Source organism: Equus przewalskii, chromosome 13 (genome assembly GCF_037783145.1).
Source record: "Equus przewalskii isolate Varuska chromosome 13, EquPr2, whole genome shotgun sequence".
NCBI lineage: Eukaryota > Metazoa > Chordata > Mammalia > Perissodactyla > Equidae > Equus > Equus przewalskii.
In genome coordinates, this window is record NC_091843.1 from 56,913,529 (window position 1) to 56,931,060 (window position 17,532).

Consider the following 17,532-nt stretch of genomic DNA (forward strand, 5'->3'; position numbering starts at 1 on the left):
ATTCAATTAGAAATGAATATTGCCACCACTGTTTTTATTTGTTTGCACTAAATTCTCCCCTGTAATTTGGATTTTAACTTTTCCTATCATTTTATATTATATGTCTTTTGTAAAAAGCACATAAATACATTTTGTTTTTAACTCAATCTTATATTTTCTCTTCTTGAAGAGTGTAAATTCAACCATTGTTACTTATAGTCAGGCTATTATGTTCATCTTACTTTGGACTCCTTGCTTTGTAATTTCTCATTTTTTGTGCTTTCTTGCTGGGTTTTTTTGTTTTTCCAAAATCATTTTAACTTATAGTTTTCTAATGATCGAACTCAAGAATGAAGAAACATTATTACCTTTATTCCCCTCCTTTTTATAAAGTTTTTATTAAATATTTTTGAAAAGTTTTTCCTCTAAAAATTTAATCTTCTAATTAAAAAAAACCTGGTTTTTAAAAATTACTTTTTTTTACTAATTTTTCAAGTCCTCTTTATTATTGATATAGAAGAAATGTTTTCTTAATGTGACTCCTTCTAGAAGAGTGGGGGGACAGGCATCTCAGGAAGATACAAAGGATTCTATGCTGGGGCCATTTCCCAATCACTAGAAAATGTTTGCCCATCTTTTGGTCCCACCACAGCCTGCTTTAAGAGCAGTAACACTTTTTTACCAGTGCTCTCTGTTAAGTGAGTTATAATCCTCAAACTCCCTGAACATGTTTTAAAACACATAGAAAGGGACCAAATTAAGTTTTTAATGAAATAAAGTGAAAAGTGCCCTATTGCATTCATATTTAAGAGACGCCAATAATTCCCCCATAATATATGTTTTCCCCCTACAAACTCAAAAATAAAAATATTGCAGGGCTAGCTGAGTGGCATAGTGGCTAAGGTTCCCTGCTCCACTTTGGCTGCCCAGGGTTCGCTGGTTGAGATCCTGGGCACAGACCTACACATTGCTCATCAAGCCATGCTGTGGTGGCATCCCACGTAGAAGAACTAGAAGGACTTACAAGTGGGACACATAACTATGTACTGCTGCTTTGGGGAGGGGAAAAAAAGAAGAGGAAGATTGACAACAGAAGTTAGCTCAGGGCCAATCTTCCTCACCAAAAAAAGAAAAAAGAAAAAATATATATAGGTTTACTTAAAGCCTCTTATCTATGCACTGTTAGTTTCCTCTCTAAGGCACTGTAATTTTATCCAACAGAAGGGTTAATTTTGGACTTATATTCCAAAAGCCCACAAAAATATGAATGTTCAAGCTGATAATTTCATTTATAAGCAGAAAAACAAATAAAAGTGGACAGTAGGTTCAGAATTATGCACAATCAAACTATATACATAAAAATTGAAGAGACAGGCATGCATCTACTCTAGTTCCTCTGAAGGGATGGTAGGTGGCACAGTGAAAATTCTGATCTCTTAGATGGAATAATGTAGATTTAGAATGTTATGGCCAGAAGGTGTTAGATTTTTGTTGTGCATTATACCAAATGTCTTCTTGCTAAAGCAGTTTTGATTCTTCCTTTACAGTGAAAATATAGATATCTTTATTTTAGCGTCTCATATCATCCCTCATCCACCATCTGAGGAGGACTGGTGGCCATCGTCACTTCAGCAGGGGAGGTGCCGGCCTGAGTGACTCCGGGTTCACTACCCAGCCCAGCTTCAGCAGAGGTAACAGGTGGCATTGCCTCAGAATGTAGATTCCAACACTGAGTTTGTTCTGTGGCCTGTTCGGTTCCCTGGTCACTCATACCCACAAAATATCCCACAGTGCATGTGTATTTTCCCTTTGAGTGAAAACTAACTTAGGGTCCTCAAATATTTCCATTTTTTCACCTTAGCCAAGGGCACTAAGTATTCACTGCTCTCAGCATTCGGTATTCACTGAATACGGTTTTTGAATGACAGGATTATCTTTGCAGCCTTTTTTTTCCTGCCAGGGTAGGAGACCCCAGGGAAATTGATAATTAAGTAGTTGGGCTATGGAGAGAAGAGCTGCTTTCCTAACAAGGAGTTGAGGAGGCAAGTTATTAAGGAAGTATAAGACTGTAGAGAAAGTGTCCCTCTGTTCAGCTTTCTGCTTGGCCACAGTCTGCTGACCACTGCCCTCCTCACGCTCCACTTTTAGCTGGACCTAAAGTTAAGCGAGCTCCCATCTAATACTCCTAACATGCTGGCATAGGCAGCCCCAGGAAGTTCTAATTACTTTTGTAACCACTCCCCCGGTCCCCACAGGAACCACAATCATTGGGGCAGAGGAAAACTCATAACTAGAGAGCAGACTATGTCTGGGGAAAAAAATTCAAAGTATTTCTAAAAACTTGAAATGGGAAATATCTGCGAAGTTATAATCTATATTTTCTATTTCTGGGTTCTCTCATAACAAATTTAACAGCATTGACAGGGCTTTTTTTCTTCCCTGGCCTAAGAAAGTGGAAAAAAAAAGCATGCCCATGAAGGAGTCTAGCAATGGTGACAGTGAGATGGAGAGAATTTCCTCATGTCATACCCCTCATTGCAGGGGCTCCCAGCCTCACAACATTTACTAGGATCCTATTTGTCAAACAACCAGTTTGATAATTTTTTCTTAATGGATTGAATTGACAATTCAGTTAGAACACACAGACTGTATCAGCGTGTATGACACAGATCGGGAGAAGTATGTGGAGGCTCTTGAACTACAGGAGTGGATTTGGAAAAGGAATTGAGCCCTTGGTCCGTATCAGCACAGCCCTAATCAAGTATGCCAAGTCCTAAGTGTAGGGCACAGGCACCTTCCACATTTCTGGATCATATATATGAACAGATTTTGTGGGATGGGAAGAAGAGGAAAGAGTATAGCAGAATCACAAAGACAAAGCATACGTGCTTATTGATATTCTAGATCACATTAAAGAAAAAAACAATGATAGGATCAGGCAATATATAAACTAATCCAGAGTCCAGTAACTTGCTTTAAGAATTAGACAGGCAAGGGGGAGAATTTATAACTGTACTGACAGGTGTTAGAAGTTATAATAAGATAGGCAGGTAATGGAGGTGTTTAATATTTGTTGCCTTATCTTGGAAATTGTAATAAAAAATATCTACCATCATTTGGTAAAATAGATGCTAGGCTTTGCAGAGCCCCACTGATATATGTGTCTTTTTATACTTATTTTGTAGATGAGATAAAAGAGGCTGAGAGGCAAGAGCATAGAAGTAGCCAGTGGTAGAACTCAGTTTCAAACCCAGTTCTGACTTTTAACCTCATGCTCTTTCCACTTTATCATTCTACCTCTGAAGACTAGGCAAAGTTGAAAGATAGCAGGGCTGTAGAATTTTAACCCATCCCTTGAGATTTCTATTAAATCTAATCAACAGGGTTTTGTCCCAACACCCTACTCTGTTTTGGAACATAATTATTTGATTATCGCAGATGCTTTGATGGCGAGTCTCTTGGAAAACAATCATCGAGGGAGGAGAAATTAGGGAAAAGGCATATGAAATTTCCCAAATCTACCACCTGTTATGAATTTGGTTCATTCTCATTTCTTTAAGAGCATGGAACCTTCTTTCTAGGGGCTAACCAGTGACACTGTGTATAACGGTGAAATGATGAAAATTGTTGAGGAAGGTGGTGCCCCTGTAATTCAAAATGACTTGTGGTAGTCCTGTGTTCTTATACTGGCTGTAGAGAAACAGCGAGGCCAGGGTGTGGTAGGCTGAGGTGTAACAACACATTCAATTGTCATTAGAAATTCTGAAAAACAAAGTGCAAATTAGAGCAAGGCATCTATTGGCGCAAAAGAGCAGTCATCTAAGGAGCCCTCCCAGCAGGCTGCCTAATGTTCAAAGTCACGTGGCAGGAGACTCGGTAATGTTGGATAAAGCAGGGTTCATTCAGCAAATCAATGACCACAATGTCTTCACAATGGATGGGTTCTCTCCTCTTTCAAATTGTGATGATTTGCTATTTTTTAAAATACAGAAACAAAAGATCATACATTTTTGTTGAATTGCTACCTGTCTTCATATACGTTGCATGAAGAAACAGGGAAAGTAAGATCGATTTTGGAGGACTAAAGAATGACATCCTACATGAACTGCGGTTAATCAGGAAGAGGAGAATAAATATAAGGTAAGGAAATCTAAATTCAAACGCACTTTCTGTTTTCTCTTCAACAAGAGAAGCAATATATTATTCTTTCCCTTGTCTTCAAGTATTCTGGGATGGTGTTAATTGATCAGTAAGATGATAATTAAACTTAATAACCTGCTATTCTGCCCTTTAGTCACAATAGAGGTAGAATAGACAAGAATTAACTGCATGAGTTGCCAGAACAAATTAATCATCTTTTCAAAATTTCTCTCGTTCTTACATCCAATGTTTACACCAAATACTTGATATAGTCTTATGTGTAACCCAGAATACATAAAAGAAAATTTTAATTTCACCCATGAAATAGAAATCTTGATGAAGTGTAGAATTTTGAAGTTCACTTAACTCAGCAGTATGTTCCCATAAGCAATGCTCTAGTCATTTTTCTTTCACTTAATATTAGACGACATTCTAGGCCTTGTCCTCATCCTATACAGAAATATATAAGATGTGTGAATAAGCTTTATTTTCAGCCACGTTGGATGGGTAATAAATGGTAGGTAATTCCTATGGAATCTAAAGAAATCATACTTTGATGTCTTTGATCTTGAATGAAATGTTTGATTTTTGCATCCATTTTAGAGAATAGTTATGAAAGTGATTTATTCACTGAACTATGCAAGGTGGTGAAATATATCACTCTAGTTTTCTGTTAAAGGAGAAAAATACTTGGTACGCTAGCAACTTGCAATGTAGTAGACACCAAAGGGGGTATGGTATAAAATGAAGAGGGCAAAAGCAGATTTCTCTGAAAATGAAGGAGTAATTTTTAGGGTTAGGCCAATCCAAGCAGGTTAGTTTAAGAACTGTCCAAATGAAGCCTTATTTCTATGTGTCCCTGCTCCCACTGCACATCAGCTCTTCCTTTTGACTCTGGAGACCACCACCGTGTGAGCAATTGCACCCTGCTATCAACTCAAGGTGGTTCTTCTAAACCCAGGGGATTCTTAGAGTCAATTTGGAAAGCGATGTGTCTGCAGCAGTAACTACACAGTTCCCTTTCACAGAAACTGACCGTAACCATCCATAAAACAACTGTGATAAACCTCATGAAATTTATTAGATGCCATTTACTTCCTTGTACCAAATAAGTAAGACAGACCAAGAGGGGATCATTTGCTAGGTGATATGTGACATATTAAGAGTTAGGCTCATTTATGTTCTGCTGTTAGGAGCTATGCCAACACATGTACATGTGAATGTGCTTGTGTAGAATCCACATTAAGAAGTGTAAAAATGGAGCAGAGGAAACTGAATGACCAAGCGAATACCTTGGTGGACCTGGCAAAGGTAAGCTTGGGGTCTCAGCCTTCATGATGGTGTCTGTTGGAATTAACCACTGCACAGTCACTAGCCATGCTTCGGGAGGAGGACACCCCAAATTTATTTAACAAATCAAACCAACAAACCACCCTAAAATAATGGCCCAACTTAAAAGAATTTTTCTGACACTCTTACCTAATATGCTCCTTCCCTATGTACATTATTCGACTCCATTCTAAAAACTTTCCTCCTTGAAGTGATTTTGAAGTCTAGTAAGAAATATAAGTGGACTATGAGACAACACCTGTGGGATTCTTATTTGTAGTTCAGTCTCATCCCTGTGGGAGAGATGAAATAACTAGTTTAGACCTAAAATTCTGTAACATCAGTTCACAGACAGTGGTGTACCCTGATACTTTCTTCAAGTAAACTTGCAGGTAAACTAGGAGTAAAGAAATTCTTGAAAGCATTTGTGCCCCTAGTTTATATACACATTTTGATGTGACAGCCTCACTTTCCACATAGTTTGGAAATGGGACCCTGTAAACTCAAAAAAAATAGTAAGCTGTCTGGGCCAAATGACTACGACTATAATATTTCATATAGAGGGAAAATCTTAGTGAACAGGGTAGGCAGTAATTGAAAGTCTTCTTGCAACCGGCCTAACTTTTGGAAATTGAAATCATCAACAGGCATCAGATGATCAGTTATTTTACCTTGAAAATAATGTAAGAAGTGAACCTTTAGAAATGTCAAGTGACCAAACAAGTATGTGCAGAAATTAACTTTTTTTATTATATATCATATAATGTAGTAGTAAAGTCTGTTTGAAGTGCATGAATAAAAAGTTAGTGAAATTACAGGAGGAACAATCTATATAGCAATAATAGGTGCATTCCCTGTGCATCTGAAAGAAAAAAAAAAGAGTTTTCACTCATTTTGGCCTAAAACTTAGTGTTCAGGTTCCCAGGATTCTGACATCAGAACCCGGATAACGCTGATTAGAACCATAGGGGCTTTACAATAAAAGCTAAAATATTGACCATATGATGGCAAAAAGTCTTATTTTGTGGTTAACTGATTCTCTTCTAGCTACTCTCTGATGAAGTTGGTGGCGCTGTAGAGGAGGACCGCCGCCTCCTGGACGAGGACCGGGACCGCTCAGCGTTGTAGGTGACATGCTTGTCGTAGTTCTCCATCTGAGCCTCAATGAAATCTCTCTGCTGCTGCCTGATGGTCTGGCTTATGACCCCAGGGAGGGCGTGGATGCTACCAATCAAAGTCTCTAATTTTGTTTCCAAGGTAACAATCCTCTTCTCAAAGTCTTCGCTCCTTTCATTTAAGTCGGAAATCATGTCATACATGATGTTCTGGGTCTGGAAAACAGGGTTGAGAGGAATAGAGAAACAAAGAAGTTAGGCTTAATTACACTTGCCCTGGAAGCAAACTGTCAACTCTCCTGGCTTGACAGTTAGTCTTCTTTTGGTGACATACAATGCAACAGGGGCATCAGTTAACTGAACATTTTACCTTGCAAAGCAAATTCAGTTCAATGCAGTCTGTTCAATGCTAGGATTTAGAAATGTAAGATCTGAGGCATTAATTCGATCTAGTTGCAGAAAATGTTGTGCAGGTACTGATTGGTGTGCCCAATGATTTTAGGTGGTGTATAGATACACAAACATGTTTTGATTTAATATTTATGTCTATGTTTTAACGGTTGTTACAAAACTTAGCATATCAAATTCCTTTTGCAATATGTGACATTAATTAGGGCAAGGCTAAGTTTTAAAAAACAAGCATTTTAAAGAATAAGAGTACAGATGGTATTGGGATGTAGCAGAAATTTTGAGGGTGGAATATGAATGAAATTTAGGACAAACTGATTTGATGAAGCAATCTAGTAACTTGAAATAAAAAATTCCTAAATATCTTTTGCTTTTCTATGTTCCAAATTATAGGCTCTCCATTGGGTCAAATAACATGATTACAGATAACCATTGAGAGAATAAAAGTCGGGAGAGACACTGAGCTTACCCAGTCTACCTTGTTGGCTAGGGCTTAATCAGAGCTAAGTGGTTTGAAATAGGAAAATGTTTTGGTGTCCTAGCGAATTTTGTAATTGATTGTCTTGATCAGAGGGTCTGACTCCCGGTTATATTTATGGAAGTAGCCAAGAGACAAGGAGAAAGGACCTCAGGGCTGATCAGCTCAGAGCCAGAGAGGGAAGAGGGTGGTCAAGAAGGGCAGGATGGGGAAGTTAACCACAGCAGCCTTTCCCAAGTCTAAGCCTCACCTCCTTCTATCTCATTTCCCTCTATAATATGTGCTCTTATCCTGCTTAGCAACCTCTTAATGATGATAAATGAATTGATTAAATAAGGGAGTTACTATTCAGAGCACAGGCACCTCGTTTGAGTTTGGCCATGGAGGCAGAGCACACTAAATTTGTTTTTACTACATAGTCCTAAGACCATGTGAGCAACATCCATTCATTCAGAAAACACTGAACCCTTATGGCATGGACAGTCACAATAATAAGCATGGCACTAAAGAAATAATTTGAAAGAAACAGCATCTTGCCTCATAGATATAGTCTTCGAGTAAAATTATATATTATATATATTATTATATGAATTATATATAGTAAAATGATATATCTTATATATGTATTATTTCCAAGTGGTGTTTTTATTTTTTCATAAAAATACCCAATTTCTTTTATCATTTGCCCTAGGAATGATGTAAGAGCCTGCCTCATCTTTGTTCATGGCACGTTGAAGTGAGAGCCGTGTGTGGAAATATTAATCAAGGATATCTTTGAGCCTCATATATCTATGTGTGCTGCCCAGCTTAAATGTCTGATATATACTCTCCCGGGGTAAGTGGTTCAATACTTCACTTATCATCTTCTATTTATCAGCTATCAGATATTCATCTTCAATGTATTTATATAGTATGTTATTGATATACACTAAGATGAATATAATTTAGTTATGTTACTTCATGAGACTAGGACAAAAGGTATAATTTTTATGGATTTTATTGGAGGCTTTCTAAACTACACAGCTGATTTATCAACCAGACAACAAAATGTACAGGTTCAACTGAGAGTTGCCTTTTTCGAAGCATTTGTGTTAAAAGGCTGAACACCTACATAAAAGCTATTATAATACCTCCCGTAGAATTAGCTCAGGAGAATGCAGTGCTGTCATTATTGACAAATATTCACATTTCTTGAGAGGAACAATGAAAAATCAGGCAGATAGATCTTATAAACGTGATAGAAGAATTTGGGGACTATTAATATATTTTTTAAAAAGGGGTATGATTTTTAAATAACAAAACGGAGAAAGAACCATAAATTATAAAAAGTGATTACTTTTTTTGAAAGAAAGCTTTCATTTTAAGTCGTAATTTTTTATATATTTTTAAAAATTTCAACTTTACATTCTTCTTTGTGTAAAATACATAAAAAACAATTTTATTGATGAGTCCTATTTAGCCCCAAGCCTCATAGCAAACCCAGGATGTGGTTCTGCTCTCACAGGGATGAGACTGAACTACAAATAAGAATCCCATAGGTATTGTCTCATAGTCCACTTATATTTCTTACTAGACTTCAAAATCACTTCAAGGAGGAAAGTTTTTAGAATGGAGTCGAATAATGTACATAGGGAAGGAGCATATTAGGTAAGAGTGTCAGAAAAATTCTTTTAAGTTGGGCCATTATTTTAGGGTGGTTTGTTGGTTTGATTTGTTAAATAAATTTGGGGTGTCCTCCTCCCGAAGCATGGCTAGTGACTGTGCAGTGGTTAATTCCAACAGACACCATCATGAAGGCTGAGACCCCAAGCTTACCTTTGCCAGGTCCACCAAGGTATTCGCTTGGTCATTCAGTTTCCTCTGCTCCATTTTTACACTTCTTAATCTAAAAGACAGAATCCGAAGTCAGAAAGGGTCCTTTCTTTCTATGGCTATCATACACCTTGCAAAGAGCATGCACAAAATTGACAAGAGCAAATAACTGCATGGATAATGCCTTGAATATTTGGGATAAAGTCCAAACTGCTTGTCTGGTACAATGAGAAGCATGCTTCCCCAACACCGCAACAAGGAAAGGAGAGAGAGTAAAAGATGAGATGTCCTTAGGACAACTATTTACCAGGTTGTTAAAGTTGATTTGAGAAAGGCTCATAAGGATTTAACCATATGAGAAAAGCCAAAACATTCCTTAAAGCCCCAGTATCGTGACAAATAGACATAGGAAGAAATATGCAAAGCAACTGGAATTTCATCAATGTTGGAGCAGCGAACACCTTCCTATGCCTACGTGACTAGATACAGGTGTTAGCCCTGTTTAGTCTGAAATGGATTGGGTTAGGTACTTGAACCTGATGAAACACAGTGATAAGTGAGATTCGTAATAGCAAAAATAAAACTTTTATTCAACCAGCAGCAAGATAACTCAAAACACATAATTCTCTTATTCTTCATTGTATTTCACTTGACTTTTATCTTAAACTGCCATTGAATTTGAAGGGAAGCCAGACCACTTCCTCGGGAGAATTTCCCTTAAGTTTTATTGTAGATAAAAGTCAGAGGACAATTAGAGTGTCTGATGAGATCTCTACTTGTAAACTTACTTTTAAATACTTTTAAGCATCATTGCGTATCTAACAGTCAAAAATCTTTGCATCAAGAATCTTTCTGAATGAGAAGTCTTACTATTCCTTATTTACTGTAATATTTCAACAAATATTTATTCAGTGTTTACTGTATATCAAAAAATTAAGATTTTCCAACAAGAGAAAAGTGGTTTATTGCTCTTTAAGCCAACATTGCAAAGCCATGCTCCAAGAGAGAAGCAGGTCTCTCTGAGCTACTTAGTGAAAAGGGAAAAAAAAATCCATGCTAACCTTATTACTTTGATGATGAGCCATTTTAAAAGTATAGCATTAATGTTGGAGAGGGTACTCTTTATTATTTTCCAATTTAAATTAAAGGTAATTACATAGAAGGGATAAAAAATTCACAGGGCAAGATTTTACTGCCAGGGAGATTTTTGTAACAAATGTTCACGCTGCTCAGTGATTTTGTTCTGAAACTAGGATATCCAATATGTCACCAAATCTGTTCTACAGCAAAGATACAGTTCCTTCTGCCAGTAAGAGTTTTACTGACACCTGCCTACAACACGATCTTTAACAATCTAAAACAGTGTAAGGTTATAACTTGTCATTGCGACTATGTGTTTCTCCATTAGAACACCTGGAACTAAGTTAACTGGCTCCTTTTTATACTGTTACAGAGATGGAGTATGTTTTAGTCTAAAAGACATTTACAAACATATATTTAAATCTAATATGTTGTTGAAAAATGTTTCTCTATGTACTTACAAGGGTTACAATTCTTTGATTTTTTTCTTTTCTTTTTTTGGTGAGGAAGCTTGGCGCTGAGCTAACATCTGTTGCCAATCTTCCTCTATTTTGTATGTGGGATGCCACCCACAGCATGGCTTGATAAGTGGTGTGTAGGTCCGCACCTGGGATCCAAACCCGCGAACCCCAGCCACCAAAGCGGAGTGCATGAACTTAACCACTACACCACAGGTCTGACCCCCAAGGGTTACAATTCTTGATGTGTGCTTTTTAAAAAACAAGCCAAAAAAAAAAATCTTTAAACAAGAGTGGGTTATTACAGAGAAATGTATTAGAGAGAAAAAACAGTTTGTTCATGTATGAAATGAAGTGGGTTAGATTAGGACAGTGTTTCTGAAGTGCTGGATTTATACTAACAGAGGTATTCTACATGACTAAGTGCTACTCATCAAGACATGAAACAATACCAAAACAGATGGAGAGACAGTTATTCCCTTTAATTCTCTTCCCATTCTTGATTATTACAAGAAAAATGTCTCAGGCTGGTCCTAGCCTGTTTTTATCTTCTAACACCTGGGAGCAGGATCTCCGCTTAGAGCTTTCAGCAGGAGACAGCCTCGGACTAGAGTTCAACACCAGTGTTTCAATTGTCAATCCATGTTACCTTTACCTCTCTTTGCTGGGAGTGATTTTTTTAATCCATTTATGATAGAGATTTATATCAAGCTTTTGTTTCAAATTTGATATGTATTAGTATAGTTGGCACATGGATGACTGAGGTTTGGGGACGCCAGCTCAGAAGCCTCCAGCAACTTGTGTGTGCAGAGAAAGTCCTGACCCCACAAGTGTGGGAGAAGGGCGAGTGCTAGTTCCTTAGCTGAGGTGGGAACTTCATCTTCCAAACAATGGAGACTAATTTACGTCTCTCGGGTTTCTATATCATGTTTCTGACAGTAGAATGTTGCCCATTTTATTTTCTCCTAATCTGGGAAGCTGAAATAAAGTCCTATTTGATAGGAATTCCTTTAACTCTGGAACTTAAATCATCTTGCCTTGTTGCTTCTTAGACTGTCTGTAATACAGGAGAACTAGCAGAAAAAGCCTGCTTAAGCTGCAGCTGCCAGAATAAAAGGTAACATGCAGATGTCTGTTTTACTTTTTTCCTCCAAAAAACAAGAATAAGAAACACATGTTGATTTCTTCCTTGTGAACTTCACTTATCACAGGAAAAGATCATGATTTCGGATCACATTTCCATAGCAGCAATCAGACTACTAAAATTCACAAATAAAGGATCTGCTTGGGTGCATGCAGCCGGTATCAAAATCTGCAAATGTTGAAAGGAGCGGCTCACACAACTTACTTCCGAGCTCTATTTTCATTTTGTTGAAATAAAAAGACAAAACAAAAGAAAAGAAACTGTAAAATATTCTGGAACAAAATAACACAGTGTGGTGTTCAGTGGTGCACAGGGGGCTCGATTCATTAGCTGGAAGATCCTGTTAAGATTCTGCAGGATTTCAGCATATTGATGAAAGAGAAACACTATTCAATTATATTATCATTTTCTTCATTGCTACTGTACTTTCCCACCTGAAAGGACATAGCTTCCTCTAGAACTAGGAGTTCAGAAGGAAGAACCTGTATAAAGTCATCTTGGCCTCTTTGATACATGATGTTCAAGTAAACAATAGAAAAAATTTTTGCCTAATATGAATGTGATATAGTTAAAAGGACAATATTCTAAACAATAGGATTGTCATTTTTTGTAGGGGAAAGGGGTGCATCTTTTCTGAGTTGGGACTACTTAGAAGCCTGGCTTTCTGAAAGGTGAGTAATCCAACACTCCATGTTATAGAAATTATGTATTTTGGGTTTCTTGGCTCTGAGACAAGTTCATGGTGATTGATGGGTCTGTAGTTGAGATAGAATGGCAAACCTTAAAATTAAAGCTAATATCAGAAAAAGTGTTAAAAGTTATGGAAACAATGATTCATGGCACTAACTGATGATACCAAAAGACAGGTTACTGAAAAGAGGACACAAGCCCAAGATCTAGGCATCCATCAGAGGCTAAGGAGGTCATGTGTTGGGGAAAGAGGCTATGAAGCTTGGAAAAGAGAAAGAGTTGAGACGGAGGGGGCTGCTCGAAGGGGAGAGAGCACTACCGAACAAGCTCTCAGGACAAATCAGAGAACAGGAGAGGCCAGGAGAGCTCCATCAAATGAATTTGTAAATTTTCCTCAACTAGAGAGGTCCAATTTCAACCTGTGCTGACAGACAAGTCTGATGGTCTCCCTGTGTCTCAAAAGTGGGCAAGGAAGGCCTTGCCCTGAGGAATCGAGCCCAATGCGCTTCCCTTTACGACTTCACTCCCTGAGTTAAAATGAAAGATAATTATGCAAGATTAGAATAATCTAGCCAAAGCCAGCCCATATAAATACTCAGTTGTACTTTTTCACAAAGTATAAGTACCCTCCCACCTCAAAGGAAACCCAATAACCCCAAGACTAATTCATCAAACAATTCAGAACATTTTTGAGTTGCTTGAAGCTCATCTACTTTACAAGTACACATCGCTACAGAAGAAACAGAAGAGAAATGTCTGAAAGAAGCAGAAGAATCACAAGTGGTTTCTTCTATCATTCTATCCAAAAGCAGCGTGCTGAGAGACCCACGTAACCTACACCCCAAACCCTTATGATCAGGTCAGTACACCTCGTAGCAATTTGCCAGCTGCTTAGAGACAGTTTTCAGACTTGATTTTCCCAAAGATCTTTTCTATCATTTTATTATAAAAATTTTCAAACCTACAGCAAATTTGAAAAATTTTACAGTGAACACCCCTACATTGTCCCCGAAGTGTTTGTCTCCCAATGTATTCAGAACTTAAGAGTTCTATGACAAGATATATAAATATATAAATACCCACCATTTACACATGGCTAGAGAATTATATTACAAATGCTGTCAAAGCATTATATGAAAATTTATCAATGGCATTAAAGGCAAATCACATTTCATTATATATGTAATACGTAGGTTACACCGACAGAAAGGGTCACAAATATGATCCTGGAGGGAATGGGATGTGTGGCTGCTGGACACATAGACTGACCTCACTTATTTACTTCCATGCCATCTCACACCCTCCCCACCCTTGGACACCATCCCTTCTCATACCCACAAAGGTAAGTTTCCTTCTTAATATACTCAACAATATAGGTTAGTATTGAAACATTAAAAGTACAAAGAATGATTTATCCACAGTATACAGTTTACAACTCTTGTAGGAATGTTGGGGTTACTGTGTTGTACAGTTTTGGGGGCATAGGAATGACCACTCTGTCAGGAGAGTTGTGCCAGGTGACCCTTGAGGAAGAGGCCTGTCCTCAGACAGGAAGACAGGCCTGACGAAAGCAGAAGTGAAGGCTCAGTATCTCTCAGGGGACTCACTCTCTTCGGCCTAAACTTCATGGAATGAAGATGTTGAGATGAGTGCTCCTAGGTGGTAGTACTTGGATATAAGGGCATCTGTGAGCTCCAGGGATCAAGCTCCCTCCTGTGAGCCGAATCTAATAGTGTTCCTCTCTGCGTTCCTCCTTTTTACTCCTTCCCAGACTTTGAAACAATATTATCTTAAAATTCCAGCCTTATCTTTTCCTTACAATGAGGTAAAAAGCATAGTTGTGTATCCAGTCAAGTCACCAAGCTAAAGGAGAAATGATGTCACTCTGGTGTTTATGGCAGCAAGGGAAAGATCATGACTGAATAGCTCTGAGCAGCAATGAGGACCAGTGGCTCTACCATATGTGCAGAGTCTCCTTCTTTTTTAGATCTCAGAGGACTTGGATTTTATTTTCATTAAGGAAGGTAGCAATTTCTATAGAAATACACACATGTCCACAATTACAGACATATTTCACATTTTCAGTGATACCTATTTAAAAAGGGCAGCTGGATGGACTGGTGAAAGGGTAGAAGATGAATGCTTAGTGATTTCCCACAAAATGTTAGTGTAACATATTACGTACGAATTACCTAAATAGGTAAAATAAAAACTCCAGCCTCAGAGCTTTCTTGTCGGCTATGCTAGTTAGCTCTGAGAAGACACATTTCACTGTATCATCAAGATAACTAGTATTGTAGGTTGCCTGAGAAAAGCTACTTTTCTGACCCACAGATGTGACGTGTCTGCTCTTCCCCCTAGGGAAATGGCATTAAGCTAAAAGCAAGGCTGCAGGGCATCATAATTGATGCCCACATGAACGTACTTATGGTGAGGATGCTGCCAGCCAGGGGGTTTCAGAAGGACCTGGTGCTTTCATATTATCACTGAAACTTACTAGAGAGATTTGTACTTTAAAAGTCTATGATAGTTGTATCCCAGGGAAATGGCATGAAGGACTTAAACAAATTGAGTAATGGTGGTCTGGACAAAGTCAGAATAATGAAGGTCTATAGGGACTCACAGCACATAGAAAATCCCCCAAGTCCTGATTAAAAACTAAACAAAAACTCAAGTATTAAATCAATTGTATGTACTACCTTTATAGAAAGATGTTTGGCGGTATGTTAAAAAAAAATCCAGATAGATCATAAACTTAAATATTTTCAAGATTTTGCAGTAGATACAAACTAAACCTCTTAGAGCAAACTATATAAATAAATAATAAGTTAAGAAATACAATTTTAACTGAAATTATTGTTTCTAAAGAGAGAAACTGAGAAGACGTAATTTATATATTAAATGGCTATTCTCCCAATAATAAATGATTTTTAATCATAAAAAGAACTGACAGTTTTTCTCAGGATGTCATTTGTGGAATTATTAAATTGCCAACTAATGTCTTCTGGGAACAAACCTGACAGTGTTTTCTTTTTTCCTCCCTCACAAAAGAAGAATAACCAAGTATGAGAATTAAAATCCAGAGATACAAAAGCAGAATGAAAATGAAAATGGTACTTACTGATGAATAGCTTGCAAGAATTTTCGTTGATGTTTTCTTACTTTTGCATGATCTATCTTTTTTACTAGCTTTGTGTTTTTGTAAATTAGCCATGTTTCCCTGAGTACGTTGGCAGCTGCGTTTTTCACCTGTTAAGAAAACAAACAAAAATAGCAGTAGATAAATTTCAGAGCAGAATCCTTTGCAACTTGGCTGGGGGTCATATTCTTCACCCCAATCATCATAGCAAGCTCTAGTTCTATTTAGTAACTATTTCTCAAAACAATATTTTTCTTGGGGCCAGCCCGGTGGCGTAGTGGTCAAGTTTTTGCATGCTTCACTTCAGTGGCCCGGGGTTCACGGGTTTGGATGCTGGGCGCTGACCTACACACTGCTCATCAGGCCATGCTGTGGCGACATCCTCCATAAAAAGAGAGGAAGAATGGTACAGATATTAGCTAGCTCAGGGAAAATCTTCTCCAAGCAAAAAGAGGAAGATTGGCAACAGATGTTAGCTCAGGGCCAATCTTTCTCACTCCCCCCAAAAATGTACATTTATATTTTATTCTTGAATCTGTGCCTTTTTAAAATTACCTGTATCTGTCTGAGAACAACATAACTACTGATCTCTTTCTGAGCTGAACTCTACCCCATCAGAAACCTTTTCTTTTGACCACTTTTTTTCAATCAAGGGGTGCCGATTTCTCCACCTTGTATTGCAGTTGTTCTCTCCATGTTCTTCATTTCTCTGGAGAAAGGCAAAATGCCAGAAGGCCAAGGCTAATCTTCTCCTTTGTAAGCTTGCTCAGCATTTCTAGCTGTGCACTACAGGAAGGGCATGTTTCCACTGCTGAATGGACAAGCAGACCCAGTCGTCTAGCCTCCCAGAGTGACTTAGCAAATTGTATGCTTGTTAGCACACTTAATTAATTGACAGAGAGTCTATGTTGTCATGATTTTCTTGGTAATTTAAATACATTGCATTTCAGATGGATGAGACAAAATAAAGGATGAAAGCCAATAGTAACACTGCCAAGACCTTCTGCAGCTGATGGAAGGTGTGAATCCTTGTTGGTGATATTCAATCACTTGTTTTCTTGATTAAGGTCTTCAAAAATTCCTGGAAGCAGGTAAAGGCCCAGCCAAGGACAGATTTGTCTTCTTGCTCACACTGCAGGATCTGATGACCCACAGCTTCCACTTGGGCTTGTTGTTAGTTACTTATTCTAAGAAGTTGTTCCATTTAATTCTTTTGCGTGATGGATAAAGGATGTTTCACAAAGAGAGCTGCAGGCTAGTGGGGGGCTGGGTGGAGGAAGGCAACTGTTTAAGAAAGACAATGGTGAGGAAGACAGAACAATGAGCTGGGCTTGAAAAACAGATCTAAATTCTGGACTTTGGACCGACCAAGTCTGGTCAAGGAGACTAGCTCGCAGAACTTTACTTTTCTCTAACATGAGGTTAGAGAGAATTATTATTAAAGTTCTGTTCAGCCCTTATATTTATAATAGGGAAGAATCTTAGAATTACACTAAAATGATAGGTCGAAGGATGTACGTATGTTTTTTTACTTTAGCAAAGAAAGCATCAGGCTTGGTGGCTGATGGTGAATCCTCTTTCATGGTGCTAAAAAGTTTTCTTTTTGAATGAAATTGTATTGCTAGAACCCATTTTAAGAAAATCGCTCATTTCTTCAAACTGCTTTTAGGAGTGACTTTGGTTTGTAATGCACTTCTCTGTGACAAATAAAAATGGCAAGTAATAGGATATATTGGAATATATGAGGAAGCCATTTGGTA

At 37.9% G+C, this 17,532-nt stretch overlaps 1 protein-coding gene and 1 long non-coding RNA gene across 16 annotated transcripts in view; one reads left to right on the plus strand and one right to left on the minus strand.

Moving 5' to 3' along the window:
* The first annotated feature begins 535 nt into the window (after window positions 1-535).
* Window positions 536-17,532, plus strand: part of LOC139075132 (uncharacterized) — a 31,262-nt gene continuing 14,265 nt past the window's right edge. For 2 of the 11 annotated variants that reach the window (XR_011525197.1, XR_011525200.1), the window contains exons 1-7: window positions 3,852-4,119; window positions 6,496-6,705; window positions 8,141-8,284; window positions 11,852-11,916; window positions 12,557-12,614; window positions 13,827-13,975; window positions 16,723-16,863. This is a non-coding gene — a long non-coding RNA (uncharacterized lncRNA). Of the gene's footprint in view, window positions 1,671-3,848; window positions 4,120-6,495; window positions 6,706-8,140; window positions 8,285-11,851; window positions 11,917-12,556; window positions 12,615-13,826; window positions 13,976-15,684; window positions 15,747-16,722; window positions 16,864-17,532 lie in introns of those variants that run through there. The other 9 variants (XR_011525199.1, XR_011525206.1, XR_011525198.1 and 6 more) reach the window with 9 other exon arrangements.
* Window positions 6,177-17,532, minus strand: part of KCNN2 (potassium calcium-activated channel subfamily N member 2) — a 405,489-nt gene continuing 394,133 nt past the window's right edge. For all 5 annotated transcript variants that reach the window (XM_070569539.1, XM_070569537.1, XM_070569538.1 and 2 more), the window contains 3 exons: window positions 15,755-15,882; window positions 9,265-9,334; window positions 6,177-6,779 (listed from right to left, as the gene is read on the minus strand). In XM_070569539.1, coding sequence (XP_070425640.1) covers window positions 6,492-6,779; window positions 9,265-9,334; window positions 15,755-15,882 — 486 coding nt within the window. In that variant the 3' untranslated portion in view covers window positions 6,177-6,491. The remainder of the gene's footprint in view (window positions 6,780-9,264; window positions 9,335-15,754; window positions 15,883-17,532) is intronic.